Source organism: Centroberyx affinis, unplaced genomic scaffold (genome assembly GCF_046629955.1).
Source record: "Centroberyx affinis isolate AG114_WGS23_722 - 3 ecotype Tasmania unplaced genomic scaffold, CSIRO-AGI_Caff_v1 ptg000187l_1, whole genome shotgun sequence".
Lineage (NCBI taxonomy): Eukaryota > Metazoa > Chordata > Actinopteri > Beryciformes > Berycidae > Centroberyx > Centroberyx affinis.
In genome coordinates, this window is record NW_027278882.1 from 19874 (window position 1) to 37141 (window position 17268).

Here is a 17268-nt window from a genome sequence, read left to right on the forward strand (position 1 = left end):
AAATGTTTGGCCAAACAACATTTTTTGCAGTGATTCTATACTTTCCTCTTTCTCTTCTCACACATGCATGCACATATGCACGCAGACACACACACACACACACACATACATGCAGACACACACACACTTATCTGATTCTGAAACAGTGAAATGCCTGGTGTTATTTTGAGAACGTTAACAGCCCAATCTCCCTCATGCTGCTCAGCTCCCCTCTCCCACTGTGAATCGATCCCTTGTTGTGCTCGGGCTCCCCGCTCTAAAACTAATCTAGTTGACTTTCATAACTAGAATAATCTGATTATAAATCCTCTGGTATGGACGCCACACAGAACAGTGTGGCAGAGGTCACACACCGCTTGCTGAGAAATGCCACAGTGCTGCACTCCAACCAAACGGTTTCTCCATCCTGACAGCCACTGGGCAGAAGATTACACACTCTGCTGCGTCACCGGAAAACAGAAAAGTTTACTTAAATGGGATCATAATTATCAGAATTGCTTCCTTTTCCCTTGACTCCATGTTGTGTGTCTGTGTGTATATGAAGACTTTCATTCCTACATGCTATAATTACATTTTGAACCAAGCTGAGCTGAAGTTCAGCATTTCAACTACAAGTGGTTATATCCTCTAAACGTTTAGGATTTTGTGCTCAAATATCTCAGGATAGCTCACACCTTCAATTATATTCATTAGTGAGTTTTATTTCTATGAGAGAAACCATTTTGTCCAAGTAGGTGTTATATTTTCCAAATAGTAGGTATCTCATTTTGGAATGAATGCTGCTCATATCCTTTTCCCTCTACCTCAAATTGAGTAATGTTTATGTTTGAACCAAGTCTGACATGTGGTGTGTGTCTCCTACAGCCACCACAGAAGAAAGTCCTCCCTGGTTTGTTTGGGTTAGACAGCAGAGGAATGAGGGAGGGAGGGAGGAACGGAGGGGAGGACAGAAAGATGGGGAAGAACGGCAGCAGGAGGGGATGATGGCGGAGGTGGAGAGGGAGGGAGCAGGGGGAATTTTAAAAGTGGGAAAAGGCAGGGAAGGGAAAGAAGAGAGAAGGGTGAGAGGGAAGGGGGACGGAGGGGAGGAGAGGATGATTAGAGAGAGAGGAAGGAGAATGAGAGAAGAGGGGAGAGAAGGAAAGCGAGGAGAAGGGAAAAGAGGGAGCCAATGGGGGGGGGGGGGGGGGTGAAAAGAAGACGGTGAGGAGGGAGGGAAAGAGAAAAGGTAGGGAGGACTGAGGTGGGGCAGGAGGGACAAGAGGAGAGGGAACAGGAGGGAAGCCGGGGGTTAAATTCCTGAAGTGCAACCAGCCTGCTGCAATTCTGCTGTTGAATGTAAACACAGGGCAGAGAGGTGGACTGACGGCCTGTCACAATGACTCATGAGAGAGAGAGAGAGAGAGAGAGAGAGAGAGAGAGAGAGAGAAACAGAGAGAGAGAGAAATAGAGGGGGTTTCGAAAGAATAAAAAGTGAGGAATGAGCGAGGGAGAAAGGCAGAGAGAGAAGTACAGAGAGAGAAGTACAGAGAGAGAGATTGAGAGACCGAAATGGCAGTAGAGAGAGAGAGGGGAAATAAATGGTGAGTAAGAGAAAGGGGGGTTTCAGAGGTCAAAAGGGAAAGTGACAGATAGAAAGAGAAAGGAGGTAGAAAATAGTGAGTGTGGTAGAAAGAGGATGAGAAAGTAAGAGAGAGGAGAGAGAGATGTACATGCAGAAAGACAGAGTGTGTTGGCTGTGATCCGTAGGTCTGTGTAAACAATAATCTGTCAGACAGAACACCCTCTTGTCTCCTCTCAATAAACACTGAAATTATCTACTGAACGGACTGAATCAAGAGAATCTCCTCTCCACTTCCCTCCTTTTCTCTCCTCATCTCACTTCTAATCTATTATCCTCTCTGTTCTCCTCACCTCACCTCTATGCTGTTATCCTCTCTTTTCTCCTCTCCTACTCCTCACCTCACTTCTCTCTCCTCTCCTTTCCTCTCCTCTCCTCTCCTCTTCTACTCTCTCCCTCATTTCTCCTCTCTTTTCCCTCAGTAGACCAGAGGTACCCAACCTCCTCCTGGCAGGTAACCACATATTGAGGTCAGAAAAACATTATGAAGCCATTGTTTAAAAGGCTGTGTTTCACATTGCTCTGATTACACATCATGCACTGCATGCATAAACAATGTTTCATTCCCCAGGCAGACGAGAACGAAGCTGCTCTCGCAGGCTAGTTCCTGACAAATGTGTACAGGCTAGTGAGGCTGGATATTTTTCATAGTGGCTTGTGTGTCATCCAAAAGCTGTTGGCAGTTGGTCATTTTTCCATTTCAAAATAACATTCAGATGTTATTACAGCAATTTGAGTATTTTGTAGATCATTTTCCAGGGACCCCGTTTTCACAACAGGGGACCCCAAATGCCAGTTCTGGCCATTCAAGTTTTGTGAATCAATCACAGCTTTTCACAGCACTAACCAGGCCTCTGCCAGTCAGCCAGGGGAGGCGACTCCCTGTTGCTCTGTGGTGTTAGTACTACATCTAGTGGCTGTAATAGATATTGCATCTGAAAAAACTCAAGCATGGAGAGTTAAGTTTTTAAGAGCTCTATGTTTATGGATGGACTTTCAGTGACTGAAAGCCACTGTCAAGCTCTTGACCAGTGTGAATTATTTTCTTTCCTTCCTGTCTCCCTAACTGTCTGCCTGTGTATTTCTGTATGCCCATCATACACAAACACCTAACTCCAGCAGTCCTGATAGTGTATTCTGCTGAGTGACTCCATAATTTATTCCACAACACAATGCTATTTAAAATACACAACTGTAATTGATTATAAATCTCAGTATCAAATACTTGGATGAGATGAAGCCTAGGTATTGCAAAATGATACTGAATGCCAAACAATTCAAAGCTACAAAAATAGAACAAAGAAGAGTTTCTAGACAGATTTATTATTGGGAAATGAAAGCAGCCCTTCAGAGAGTTGGGTAATTCTAAGGAAGTTGGAATAACAGAAGCCATCTTACCCACAGTACACATTCAGACAGCCAAGTTAGTAATGTCATGTACACTGTTAGAAAATAAAGCACAGAGTTTTGTACCTTGTGTTGCTGGGGGTTGTAAATTGTAAAACACTAACAAAAAGACTAGATAATTTACTATTCAGAAAAAAATATAAAAACAAATAAATATTTTAGAAAAAGAGTAAATAACAGACAAAAAGCTTATTCACTTGACAACTGGAAATCAAGTAACCAATGGCATTTAAAAAGGGGTGGAAAAGACTAAGAAATCCATTACCCGATTGACTTGAATGGTCAGGATTAAACAAGGTAACAACAATTTAGAGAAACGATGAAAATGTATTTTCCCATTTTGTATTCAGTATGTGCTGGAAACTCCACTGCAAACAAACACTGTCTGTTTTTCAATGGGTTTTTTACAATGTACATGACAATCCTTTCCTTAGAAAACATTGTAGGGTCTAGATAATGTACAAATTCACTTTTAAACAACACATAGTTTTTGATGTTAAATATCTTATCTAATCAAATGTAGCATGCCCATCTCCATATGAATTCAGTGGCCATCACAACTGTCATTCATTAGTTTTTTACAGCTCCCACGACAGGCAAAATTACTTCAAAAGTAAGAGCCTGGACACATAATGAAATATAAATACTATTACCTGAATCAACAATGTGTTATATGTATAGGATGAATAACCTTTGTTTTCAAAACAAAAACAAGTGAATACTGTTGACTCTGTCCCCAGGGTCATATTGGTCACTGACCATTCAGTAAAGATACGTGCACTAAATTGAAAATATAAGCTACTTCAGGACAGTGTTCATGGGAAATGTTAAAGTGCAATAATACCAATAAATTTTAACACACACAAACAAATTTTGACCACAGATGACTCAGAAACTCCCCAAAACAGTAAAACCATTACAAAAGATTTTTGTAGGGAGCGGGGAAGCTATTAAGTTGGCTGACACACTGTATTCAGAAGTAGGGGAAGCTGGTGAATACTTTCTAAAACACTTAACATCATAAGTGCCTGCATGTAAAGTATTTGTGGTTCCCAGTGGGACTGAATCCCACTGGGAACATTAGTACCATGCTGTCCCCATTGAGCTGCACATTGCAGCAGGGGTTGACCCAGTCCCAGCCCGTTCCTGGCCATACAATCAGAAAAGTCAACTTGAGTGAGGTGAAGTTGAGTAGATGAGTTCTAGTTTGTAGAACGCAAACGTGTTTTGGTCCCAACAACGGAACCGCTCAGTGATTCTTCTCCACCGGTGAAGTATTCAAGGTGCCTCTACCTCTCCTTTTTCTCCTTTCAGAACAATTGTCTCTCTGCACAGAATGACAAATGGAAAGAGAGGAAGGAGGAAGGGGAAAAGAAGGTTAATGGAGGCAAGATTGTGAGTGTAAAGCGTTGTACAAAGAACATTTTAGGGCAATGTAGATGGGTAATTGCATCAATAGCTAATAGTATTTTTTCATTACAATTGTACAATTGTGTCTTATAGCACTGCTTATCAGCAGAGATTTTGTTCCATTTACAAATTTCCATCACTGCTGGAAGCAATGTGTTCCACCTAATGCACATTACTTCTGTGTGGTATTGCTGTATTGTAGCCTAATTTGAATCGATGGCAATATGCCATATATCATCATGCATCATTCAGACTGTCTGGTGAACATGCACTTACTCTAGCTTCCTAGCTCCCATCGCTCCTGGAAATCAACATAAAGAACGTGCCATGAGATTTTGTGCATTGCTATACAGTCGTTATTATATTGACATCTATTTTTTCTGCCCACAAACAGAACTGCAAATATGTGTAAAATGGGTATTGAGACAAACCTAATTTATGTCCTTACCTCGGGATTTGCCTTTTCTGTATTTCCAGTACAACAGCAATATTGCCAAAATAGCACTTACAACCACCCCTGCACAAATGGCTGTCACGTAAGAAACGGGAGGCTCAGGTGGAAACCAGAGTTCACCTTCAGATGAAAACAAATATATACAAAACATCAAGGTCATAAAGGATATACTGTCAAAAACATATCAAATCTATCAAATCTATCAATACTGACCTGTAAATATTTGAATAACCTATGATATTATGAAGCAAAATAATCTATCCATTATGTCTCCTGACCTACAGCATGGTTTCAGAATAATGAAGCGGTAAGAACTTATCATTTATTGAGTAATTTAGGGTTATAGTGACCTTCTGAATCATGATTGTCTCATTTAAATTTCTTTACGTAAACAAGTAAACAACTCAGTAATTACTAGTAAACTATCAAGTTAGAATTAAAATATTAAAAATATCTTCCTTAGCTTGATTTGTTGCACATTATTGTGTCCTTAATGTTAGGTTAGTGATAAATTTCAAGTTAATGAATGATGAATGGTAATTTATTTTCCTTTATTTAAGCTGGAAGTCTCATTGAGAGAGGTAGAGGGGTAATTTTCCTAGCAGAGCCTTGTAAATTAACACAATGCATTTCCCTTCTTTTTGTCAAAGAAGACCATCCCACTTTTTCATACAGGACACAGTGGTGAGTATGAAATTTAGCGCTATTGTAGCCTACACTGCATCAAGTGGTTTTAACGTGGAAGGGGCAGCATGTGAATACAGAGTGTCTCCATAATCAAAGACAGACATGATTGTAGATTGTACAATAATTTTTCTGTTAGGCATCAAAAACAGGCTTTATTGCTATACAGAAATCCCATTTTAACTTTCAGCCTGTGAGAGAGGTGTAATGACGATAATGATGATGTAAACTTGACAAGGAAGATTGGTGAGCAGATAAATTACATTTTAAAAACAATGCGTTCCCTCACATATTCCCTAAAAGTGTATCTAACAAAGGGGATCTGTGCCAAAGGCTTTCCATCGCACTTCACACACCCCTGTGAGCTAGACTGGCTCCGGCCTTCAACTTGCTCCATGGGTTCAATACTCACAGACTGTGTGCTCCTCTGAGGTGACGCCCCCCACAGAGCAGCTGAGGGACTGCAGCGGCCCGTGGGAGCAGTTGAAGTATGCAGTGCTGGAGCTGTTGAACAACTGGGAGTCCGAATCGGTCTCTTTACTGCTGTTCACCACTCCCCACCACTGGCTGGTGGCGTTCACGTTCCACGTCACATTCATGCTAGGATACCCGCCATGAGACGCGCACGTTGCCAGGCAACTAGAGCCATCACGACAGAACACTGATAGTGCCGGTGTGCTGTAGGTGGCTAAGGAAGAAAGAGAGAGATGAAAGAGCTGATTAACAAATGCAAAGTTTTTCTTGTTCTGAATATTGGCTTGATGGGATTGGACTTCTTCATTGCTAGGTTAGTCACAATGATGGTGATATATGAATGTTCACTTAATTTCTCTTCAGTTCACTTCATTTCACTTCACTTCACTTCATTTCACTTCACTTCACTTCACTTCACTTCATTTCACTTCCAATTCACTTCACTTCATTTCTCTTCACTTGAGCTTAATTGAGTTTTTAATGTCAGATTTTGTCTAACATCTGTCATAGATCCCAAGCAACTTATGGTACCGCTTGCACTTGTTATAAGTAGTGTACATGAGGCCATGAGCGAAATACCTAAACTGTGAATGTAAATGGAGCAGAAATTATTGTGGCTGAGTAAGGGCTCTGATGTCAAGTTCGTACTTCCTCAAATGCAATCTCTTACCAAACAACTCTCTGTGACTAAAGAGACTTATAGCGGTGACTATGTTTCATTCACCTCAAACAGAGAGCACGTCTCCGGTTACAATTTAACACTAGTATGTATTCAGACAGTGACACGCTATCAAGTTTTAAGATAACCATCTCTGGGTTTTCCTGTTGGCTCAGATGGCACATGCCTCATACTAATGACACCATGTGTTCAAATCCAGGGCATGGACTTTGTGCTGCGTCATCCCCTGGTCTTCCTTTCAATCACTGCAGTATATTAGCTAAACAGGCTGTAATCGCTGTGCTTGTGTATTTTCTATAGAGCTAGAGTGTGCGACACACTTTTTCTTGTTTTCTTCAGTAGATAATTCCAACCATGGTGAATGTCAAGCCCATTTCCCAAAGTGCCCTCACTCCCTTATGAAATTTCTGTTTGTTTGTTTTTTTGTGGTAACTTGTAGAGAAATTTTGTAGATGGCCTACATTTTACCGATTTTCTGAATTGTGAAATCGGTCTTGTAGCAGACAAGAAACAAGCTGTTTATTATCATTAGGTCCAACTCATTTGTGCATCTAGATTTCAAATCATAAAGCTTGCTTACTCTTACTTAGCGCCTTAATCTAATCCATTTCATAGGAACTACTAAACCTTGAGGCTGGGTGCAACCATGGAGGATGTTAACGACTGGTGAGAAATGCTCTCTAAGGCAGGATATATATTATTATCTTTAAAAAATAAACACAGAATCATACCTTTGACACTAAGATGTATGACAGTCTCAGAAACATCATTGCTGCCATCGTATTTTAAATGGCATGTATACGCCCCATTGTCTGAGACTTTTAACTGCTTCAGAGCCATAGATCTCTCGCCGGGGTTCACAAGGGTTCTGTTCGAGAATTCACGTATCCCTTTAGCATGGTAGCCATTCATGAATGTAGAGCCCTTCTGAAAGTAGAGAAAGGCCAGCGTCCTTTGTTTGTCGGAGGGGCAGAGGAAGGTCACATTCCCACCAACCTCTCCTGTGACCTGGATCTGAGCAGCAGCACCTGCAGAGGAAGGTAGGCAGGGTGAAGGGTCAGAGGATGAGGGTTTGGGTTAATATGTTAGGGTTAAAGCATTTAGTTCTGGAAAAAAAATCATGAAATAGAGATTGTTGAAAGGGACAAATTAATGGGTTGAAAAATTAATGACAAATTAATGACTTGGTGTGCTACCAGGATCAAATGTAGGCTACTATGATATATAAATTATGAAATATAAAAAAAATATACATTTGTCACAATGGCTGGAAAAATTGCTTTACAGTGACATTTCTTTAAGTAGAAGACATATTATTTGTATGCTTGCCAGAAATGAAGCATCTACATCCTAAGAGAGTTTTCATTTGGTCCTGTTGAACTGCACATCTAAAATGCCTGCGGTAGTAACATTTATAGGCCAGCAAGTACACAATATTGGAGGTGGAATGAGCCATTGCTTCTATGGAGGTATACATGCTAAAAAGTGAAATTGTTCTGCCAAAGTGGAATATAAAAAAACACTAAGAGACTTAACAATAGGAGACAAAAAGTTGTTCACAGTATTACGGACTCAAACCGTTGTATTACATGGGCCAGATAATAAAACCAACAATGAAATCACCTAACTTCACCAAGTATGAGTAGAGCTTTGGTTTCAAATCAACATAATGTAAACAGGGTATTAAATTCAAGTATTCAATTCTGTGTGGGTGTGAAGGTCAGGACTTTACGTTTTTCTACTTTATGACGTTGTAGACTAATCTCAGTTCCTCTTCAGCCTGCTTGCCCTTTCCTTTTTTATCTGAACCTCAATACTTGTGGTGTCCCTTCCATGATTAATAGTTTCTATACACCAAAAATACCATCAAAAGTGAGCTAACAGTGAGCTTAGAGCTTTGTGCTTCTTATTGTCACCTTGAATATAATATGGATTTCACAGCAAAGGTGGCAGAAAAAGAGAATGTTTTTGATTATGGGTGTTTCATGGCCTCCATGTTCAACCATTTTACAACAACCTCAAATATAATCAACAATAGTTCACTCTTAATACTTACTGTAGGCCTACTGTACTAACTGGTTTTTGTCTTAATGATGGCATGGACATGATCTACAAGGTTTGGGCAAGATTTGATGGCCCTACAAATGTAAAATTCAATTAGGTTAGATTAGGTTTAAAATCCTGGTGGATCACTGTCTAATAACGGTGACAATGCCTCAAAGATTACCTATATTGTTTAGATTGTGTCATAACATCAACAACCACATAAAAACTTTCTATTCAGGTAAACAACAGGTTTCAATGAGCTGTTAAGATAAGATCAAGGTGAGTTTCTGACACTGATGTCACTAGTAGGAAGTAACTTCTTACCTGCGATAGATAGGGACAAGTATAACGTCAGAGTCAAAACCAGCCAAGCCAACACCTGGGAGGGGCACCTGGGGTTTCTTGGAAGACAACAGTCAAATTAGGTATTTGTTGACATGGTTACACAGGCAACCAGGGTGCACACACAGAGACATTTATAAACACATTTAGGCAGGCAGCCAAACAGGAACGCACAAACACTCTCTCTCTCTCTTATTATTATTATATTATAGGCTTCCTATTTTGTCTTCTATTAGGTATAGCTAGCTAACCCCCCCCCCCCCTCTCTCTCTCTCTCTCACACACACACACACACACTCACACACACTGACATAGTTGCTTACCTGACTTTACAGAAGCACATTAACCATTTTGAACACACACTCTTAGTTCAACCCTCAGTAAATTACATCACGACAAAAGCAATACTTTTAAACTGTCTTTTCTGCTCTCAGAGACAGTTAATAGGTTAGGTTAAAAGGTTAATTGGTTAATAGGTCTGTAGAGCCATACAGCCCCTACTGGCTGAGCATCAAATCTGCCTGAGGTTTCTCTCCTGTGTCACCCACAGTCTTTCTTTCTAATGGTGAAAGGACTGCCAACTGTCTCAAGGTTCTGTCTCCTCAAGGTTTGAGTGCTGTTTGGACTAAAGCAGGAACAAGGAATCTCAATTCTTCTCAATATCATAATCCTTTGAGATACTTTGGGTCAACTTTGATTTCAAACATTTTTAGGACAAGGACCTTAACCCAGGCAGTGTTAGTGCTGTTGAGCTATACAGGATCATAAAGTTAAAGTCTTACTTCTGAGGTTACGTCCCAAACTATGTGATACTAAGGCTCCACCTCCTTGGGAATAATGTTGTCACCTTGCAAAACTTTCAGTCAACCAATCTATAAAGGATTACTTCAGAAGTGGTATGATTTAACACTATCACAGTAGCAACCAATCAATATATAACTAAACATTCTGGGGAGAACCCAGCTGTATTGCTGTCTGCAATGTTGAAACCAGCATCTTTGAATAAAAATTCTAGACACAGAAAAATAAAAGGTAGAAAGAACTTTTCTGGTTCTTTCCTGGTAATCTTTTGTGGTTGACTTACAGTTAGACCGAGTTTTGGTTCTAGTGTTATGGTGAAATTTGTACTGACGGGGCCTGTGACTCAGAAAGCTGGAATGTTCAACAAAACTACCACTGAAATGCACAACATTGATCTCTTCTCCATAGTAACAACATGGATCATACAGACGTTTATTTCCATGACTAAATTCCTGATTGTTCTATAGCAGCCATCCTACGAGCACCACCTAATGACCCAATGACCATTTCAAAATGCTGACTTGAACAAGATTGCTCAACCTTTTCATTCTGAGTCTGCTTTTCCTGTCATGCTGTTTCACTCCCCATGACATCATCTCTTACTCTACATGAAACCAGTGCAGATGTAGGCGTGCTGGCAAGAAAAACCAAATACTTTAGGCGTGAGCCATAACATCAGTAAACAGCAGTGCCACAATCTCAAAAGCTTGATGACATAATAGCAAACGTGAGCTGTACTTACAGAAAACACAGCAGTTTACTCCTTGACACCTGTTGAAAAGATAGACAAGGTTGTCACTGTGATGGACTGGATCGAGGACATAATCATTTGATTTTCCTTACATTTCATTTCATTTCATAGCGCTTGAATCAGTGTACTCAACAGGCTGGAATCTGTTGGCATGACAAGTTCATTATAAAACAATCCTGCAGCAATGTTAAATGACTTGTGATAGCAGACAGATTGAATAAGCAACAATCATCTGTTCCTGTGTATTGGATTTAATCAGTGAGAGATTTGCTCGAAGTTAGCAGTTGGGATGATGAGCAGGTAGATTGTTGTTTCTCACATTTTCCTTAAGTCTAAACCCTAGTCATGACCTATGACCTTTAAAACAGAAAATAGTAGTTACTGCTGTTTTGCCTTTGTAGGGCTGTAACAGCCATTCCCCTTTCGCTTCCTCTCAAGCCACCCCTGATTTGAATGTAGCACTGTCTATTTGCAAAGCCAGTAGGGAAAGCTACATGTTCTCTTTTTTTATTGATATACTACCAGAATTACCTAAAAATACATTCCCTACTCCCAACCTCCCAGCTCTTGACACTGCCACCACTCGTAGAGCACTTACCATAGCACACGACCCCAGCCAACCCATGCTTCACCCTATTCCCATCTGTCTGGAGATACAGATCCCTGATCTGTAAAACAGGCACGCTTCAGCAAGAGCTTTGTGCCCTCTGCCATTACTGCCCTATATATCTATAACGGACTTATGCTCTTTGTGAATGTTTTCTTGTGACCCCCCTCTGTAGGGCTATGTTGTTTTGGTGACTGGCTCTATGTCCCCCTATGTCTCTGTATTTGCTGGATGTAGTTTTAAATTTTTTGTATGTGTACAGCCTGTGGAAACAAATTTCCTCTAAGAGGACAATAAATAATCTATTTAAATCAGCTCATACAGGAACATGTTCTCTTTTGAATTCACATACAAACAAAAATTAAAAGGAAGAGAAATTAAAAATATCTTGCGGGCCCTCCACATTCAGTGTCAGTAAGTAAGTAAATAAAGTAAGTAAAGAATAGGAAAATGATCTAATAGTCTTCCTGAAGGACAACACCCAAAGAGTTCCCACCAAACACCAGGTTGGAGGAAAGTCCCTCTATATTCCCAACAGTATGAGGGAAGGCTGTAGCATAGAGGCTGACAGTGACATCTGTCTGAGGTTATCACCAGTTTCTATGAAATGGTCTACACCTTGACTTCTTTAACTGTGATTCAGAGCACAAAATGGCGTACCTTTTCTAGTGGGTCCTCACATGATGTATTCTCACGCTGTGTGGGTGTCAGCGTGAGAATACATCTCTCCTCTGGAACACAGGCTTAAATGATTTTTAAGAACCCATGACTCATTGTGCATACAGGGAGAAGTCATGGAGACAGTCTGAGAATTAATCATTTGTCACTATGAAATAGACCGTTCCCTGGTTTCATAGACTAAGGGCCAATACTGAAAGTATCAGCTTTAAAGCATCAGTATGTTAGTTTAAATTAGTGTATCAGTGTGAAAAAAAAGTGTAAAAACTCCTTTCCTTTTAAATTTATGACACACTGAAATAAAGTGGAGTGAAGAGGCAGATGAGTGACTGACTGTTTAAACTGTTAAAAATAAAAAAGAAGAAGAAGGAGGAGACTGACCGACTGCCTAACCGACCTGGCTAGCACACCGTGGGAAAAGGAATGTTAATGCAAAAGAAGGTTTCCGGGGAAACACCATTAGTATAAGCCAAATGAGTGAAAACATAGTTTCCAGACACCAAATCTGAGGAAATCCCCAGGGGCAACATAGTAATCTAATTACTGTACATGTTGTGCTGTGTATCAGGAAAAGTGATTTCAGAGGAACAGATGTTGTCTGAGTATCATACTGTATCAAGTGCACTAACACTTTAGGTGGGGTGGTGGGTCTGCATGATTGGAGTGAGTGACCCTACGTTGACTTTAAAAACTCCACCAGTTAACACGGATGTGTTGTGGCAGCACAGCGTTGTTGTAACTAAGAGATTTGCTTAACAAAATATTACATTCATGCGTTGAAAAACCGCGCTACATGCTGGCAGTGAATATCAGCCATGCTTCTATCCATCGACTTCTACTCTTCTACTGTATTACTACTGCCATTATTTTTGTTCATTAGCCACACTATTATGCTGTGTCCATGTGCTGGTGGGAAAGTCCAACACCTGGTACTTCCAAGTTGGCTGCTAAACAGCATTGCATTCACGTGCCATTTTGTTGGAAAATCAAACCCAGAAGACAAACGGTATAAACAAATATAAACCGTTACAGAGGCTGCAGCTTTGCACGTTTGGAGATGATGTTCAGCGTCGGCAGAGGTTTGCGCTAGTTAGTTACTGTGGAGGCACTAGACTTACTTGACACCACATGTACCCCTGGATGTAGGACTTCTGGGTAAAATTAATAATTTGCAATAATGATTTAAGATCATTAAGGCAGTTTATGGAGAAAGAGCGGTTAAACTGAGACTGCATTTAGACATGCCCTCAAATTTGTTTGCTTGTCATGGGTTTCCCGATTTCATGTGGTTCAGCAAAGTTAAAACATAAGTATGGTATCAGTACTATGATTTACGCTCATTTTTTGGTGGCTATAGTTTTGACATCCCTTTTACACAATAGTGAGAGATATGTGGGAGAAAGATTTACTTGGTAATATGTCATTGTAGTTAAGGGATATACTGTTACATAGAATGATTCACATATTTTTGTGGTTAAGGTGATTAGACCCCTACATGTCCAGCTATGTGGTATACAAGGCATACGAGTCACACTGACTATTTGCAATTATTTGAGACCGTAAAAAAAACAGTGAGACTGAATTGAGCCCTCATTTAAAGTAAGCTGTGCTGCTGATCATCAAGTAAGTGGGATCTCCCTTTGCAGTCTGTGCAAGTGTCTGACTCACAAGGGGATTTGCAAGAGTAGCTGTTTACTGAAGAATGAAGAGAACAAAGGAGAGAGAATGATGTTGCACAAAGAGAGAAACAGAGGGTTAGACTGAGAGAATTGCAAAAGAGAAAACATGAGTTTTCCATGACTAAGTGTGCTATGAATTAAAGGTCTACGTGAAGAAAGTTTAAGTGGTTGCTTTCTTTAGTGACATACTGTTTTTTATCAATCTATTTATAGTTATAGTACTGATAAGACGTTAAACAAATAGGCCGTAGTTAGTGCAGATTGGGGATTCCCACATTATGTAACATGAACAATGTACTAGTCATCTGCCCTACTGTGCTCTGCTCAGTAGTGTCAAGGCAGGAAATGAAAGCATATTGTTTTGCTTTGGCAAGCAGTGACAGATACAAAACCAAATACGTACGACATTCCCATGTGCCTCAGGCAAGTTTCATGTCTTCATAATGTTGGAGCTATTTGCTGCTTACTGTTTCCCACAGTGGTTAAAGAAGAAAAGAGGTGTAAAACATTTTGCGGGGTGAAACTGTTCATTCAAGGCAAGGTGAGAGACTTGTGGCAGTGGAGGTGTATTTGGTAGGGTAATTTGGTATTGTAGGCCTACAGTACCAGCTTCACTTTCTTCAAGCCAAAACCAAAACATGAGCAGACACTTTTCTCTTTCAGTGATTTTGAGCATTCGGTTTCCACATATGGTTGGTTACTTGTGGTTACACTTGGGTACGTGTAGTGTTGCACATGCAAAATCGGGGACCCCGATCGTGCCCATACAGAACAGAAAATAATGTGACAGTTACTTTCATAATCACAAGTAAGGCTTAAAAAAATTCTGGGCCACTTCTAGAATCCCTCCAGCCATCCACAGAAAGAAACTGTTTCAATTCTGATCACTCAGCAATGATATCCTTTAAATGAAACAACCACCTATGAAGTCAACACTAACTCATTCTCATAGTGGTGATTTATAGAATTCACACATCCATGGAGCAGACACTGACACACAGTTGCAGCACACACACACTCTTGCCCAAATATTCTCTCTCTCTTCTTCCTCTGCTCATTGGTTTGTGCTCTCTATTTCTCTCTTAGACAAACACACAAGCACATGCTCAGAATCAAGCAAGTGCCTGTGCTTTTTTATTCATGAGCAGGCAGTTGCACATTGTGAGACAGCCGATTTTGCAGAGAACAAATAGACTTTGTGATAAGGATGCGCAGGCTTATCTGATGTCAGCAGCGCAGTTCACTTCACTTATAAATTTAAACCTTACATGACATTTATTTTCAGTTTTTCATCTATTCAAATAATTGCAGATAGTTGTTCAGTGGTCTGCTGCATGCCGCAGTAATAAAGTAATAAACAGCACAGGCACTTGAAACCATGCTTCTCCCCTCTTCCTGTAAAGACTGTTTACGATAGCTAAGACAGTTTCAGTTTGTCTCTCTGTCGTGTGAGTGTATGAGAGAGAATGTGTAAGCTATGTTTAAACTTGCTGTTGTAGTTCTTGCATACAGAAATAGAAATTGCATTTATGCATGAAAGACAAACAATGAATTAAAAACAATATTGTTAAGCAAATAATAACTTACATAGCCATAACAACACCATGTATCATTTTCAGTGAGACAGTGAGAGGACAAAAGAAGAAAAATTGAGCTCTACTCTTACCATCATGCGCTCTCTCTCTGTATCTCAGACTGAACTCTGAATGAAGTTTTTTAAAGTTTTTTGTTTTGTTGCGTGAGGAGGTGGAGTGGAGGTGGAGTTTTTCTTCTTGTAAAGCACGTGTAAGTACGTGTATGTGTGTGTGTGTGTGTGTGAGTCATTTGGGAGTATGGAGACGTCATACAACAGAGGTCAGAAAGAAAAACACTTCCCTGTTTTCAGCTGACATTTTGGCATGCGTTTTCTAAAGAATGGGATAGATAAGAGGGGAAGAGGCGTTTACCAGCGCAAAAACAACAGTGTTGGCTTCCGCAATATTCTTCTAGTGTGATTGCTTTTTGGCATAATTTGTTTGGAATAACTCACAGTGAATGGTATTAGAGAGAGAGAGAGAGAGAGAGAGAGAGAGAGAGAGAGAGAGAGAGAGAGAGAGAGAGAGAGAGAAGAGCTATGATACGATATAATATGATACAAATCTCTGCTGCCATTCTTTGGTTTGTTCACCACATGTGTAAATGCCTGAATTGAATTGAATTGTTGTGAAATGGCTTTTGATTACATTGTTGTTAGAATTGTTGATATTGTTGATATTGAGGTATTTACAGTTGAAGCACTGTATTCTCTTTCCTGTCATGCCAATAAAGCTGATTTGAATTTGAGAGAGAGAGCGAGAGAGAGAGAGAGAGAGAGAGAGAGAGAGAGAGAGAGAGAGACAGAGAGAGACAGAGACAGAGACAGAGACAGAGACAGAGAGGCTGTGTTGGTGTGTGTGTGTGAGAGAGTGTGTGTTGGGTTAAGAGAGGGGGATGTCATGATTATAGACAGCAGAGGGAGCAGAGAGAGCATGAAGCAATGGCTGTCCCCTCCGGCTGTGGGAACGCTCTGTGCTGGTGTCAAAGAGGAAACTACAGTTTGGAGTTAACCTAATGCAAATTTAATGAGCAGATCAATCACTACTACAGCACTTACCTTGCTGTAGAGTAAACCACAAAGAAGGGAATGTTCCCTGCTCACTTACCAGGCTATAGTGTGCAACTGTTCTAACTAGTTAGAACCTGAATGAGGAAAAAGCATAGAAATGACAGGCAGTTAGAAGTGGGCTAGCATTCAGAAAAGCTTTATTTTAAAACTTTACTCCTGATATCAATTGTGAGTATAAACATTTAGATTCTTGAAGATTATGTCTTGCTGATTTAAAAATGACCTTGTTGCAACTTGTCACACCCTACCTTAAGTCTAAAAAGGGTTTCATTTTTGCATATGTTGCATACTGGCAAGACACTTCGCAGAAAACTAAACAAGTCAGCCAATATTCACAGAAACCATATGGGAGAAGTAGTACCGAGGGGTTTCCTTAATCACTGAGAAAAACCCTTGGTTTCCACTCTGGATTAGATTTTCCTGACACCTGGTGAGTCTTAAAATATTATTTATTTGAGAAGAAGATCTATTCTTCATATTCATAACTTAAAAAAAAAAAAAAAAAAAAACATCAACTTGCCCTTGCTACCATAATGAGTCTGTTTCCAAGCTTTGCTTTCTCATTAGTTCTTCAGTCAGTTGAAAACTTACCACACCCCTGATGGTTTTGTGTGTGTGTGTGTGTGTGTGTGTGTCTGTGTGTGTGTGTCAACCCTGGGTGTACACATGTTATTGTGGTCTTGTGGTCTCTGTGTTATAGTTACAGGTGGTGTGTTATTTTCGCAAGAATTGTTTTGGTCGTAACACATCTAAAGCTATACTTCCATCTACAGTTTCACACACTCAAACTTCCTTTCACAGGTCACTTTCACTTTGAAGCCATGCCATCCCTGTGTTGCCTATAATAACCATAAACTTTAGGGAAGAGACATGAGGAAAACCTGGGAATTTTAGAGACTTAAACTTTCTTCAGAATGTATGTATTATCTCATGTATGTACTTCTCTGGTGAAGTACAGGCATACACCTCTTACTGATGTGGAGCTACACAT

At 40.1% G+C, this 17268-nt stretch overlaps 1 protein-coding gene across 2 annotated transcripts; it reads right to left on the minus strand.

The window, feature by feature from the left end:
* Positions 1-2931: 2931 nt before the first annotated feature.
* Positions 2932-15387, minus strand: LOC139658343 (CD276 antigen). Of its 2 annotated transcripts, none has more exons than XM_071536452.1 (8): positions 15300-15387; positions 10661-10689; positions 9100-9176; positions 7461-7757; positions 5989-6264; positions 4887-5012; positions 4715-4739; positions 2932-4355 (listed from the first exon to the last, which is right to left on the minus strand). In XM_071536452.1, the coding sequence occupies exons 1-8, from the start codon at positions 15303-15305 to the stop codon at positions 4307-4309; spliced, it is 885 nt and encodes a 294-aa protein (XP_071392553.1). In that variant the 5' UTR covers positions 15306-15387; the 3' UTR covers positions 2932-4306. The 2 variants fall into 2 exon arrangements, with proteins under 2 accessions (XP_071392553.1, XP_071392561.1); XM_071536460.1 differs by having other exon boundaries at positions 9100-9167; positions 15300-15342.
* Between the last annotated feature and the right edge of the window lie 1881 nt (positions 15388-17268).

Excerpts from the sequence above, each read along its gene's own strand:
- LOC139658343 (XM_071536452.1), bottom strand. Across the intron at positions 5,013-5,988 it reads CTCAGAGGAGCACACAGTCT|GTGAACTCTGGTTTCCACCT; the intron begins GTGAGTATTGAA and ends TTTCATCTGAAG. Across the intron at positions 4,740-4,886 it reads CAGAAAAGGCAAATCCCGAG|GAGCGATGGGAGCTAGGAAG; the intron begins GTAAGGACATAA and ends GTTGATTTCCAG.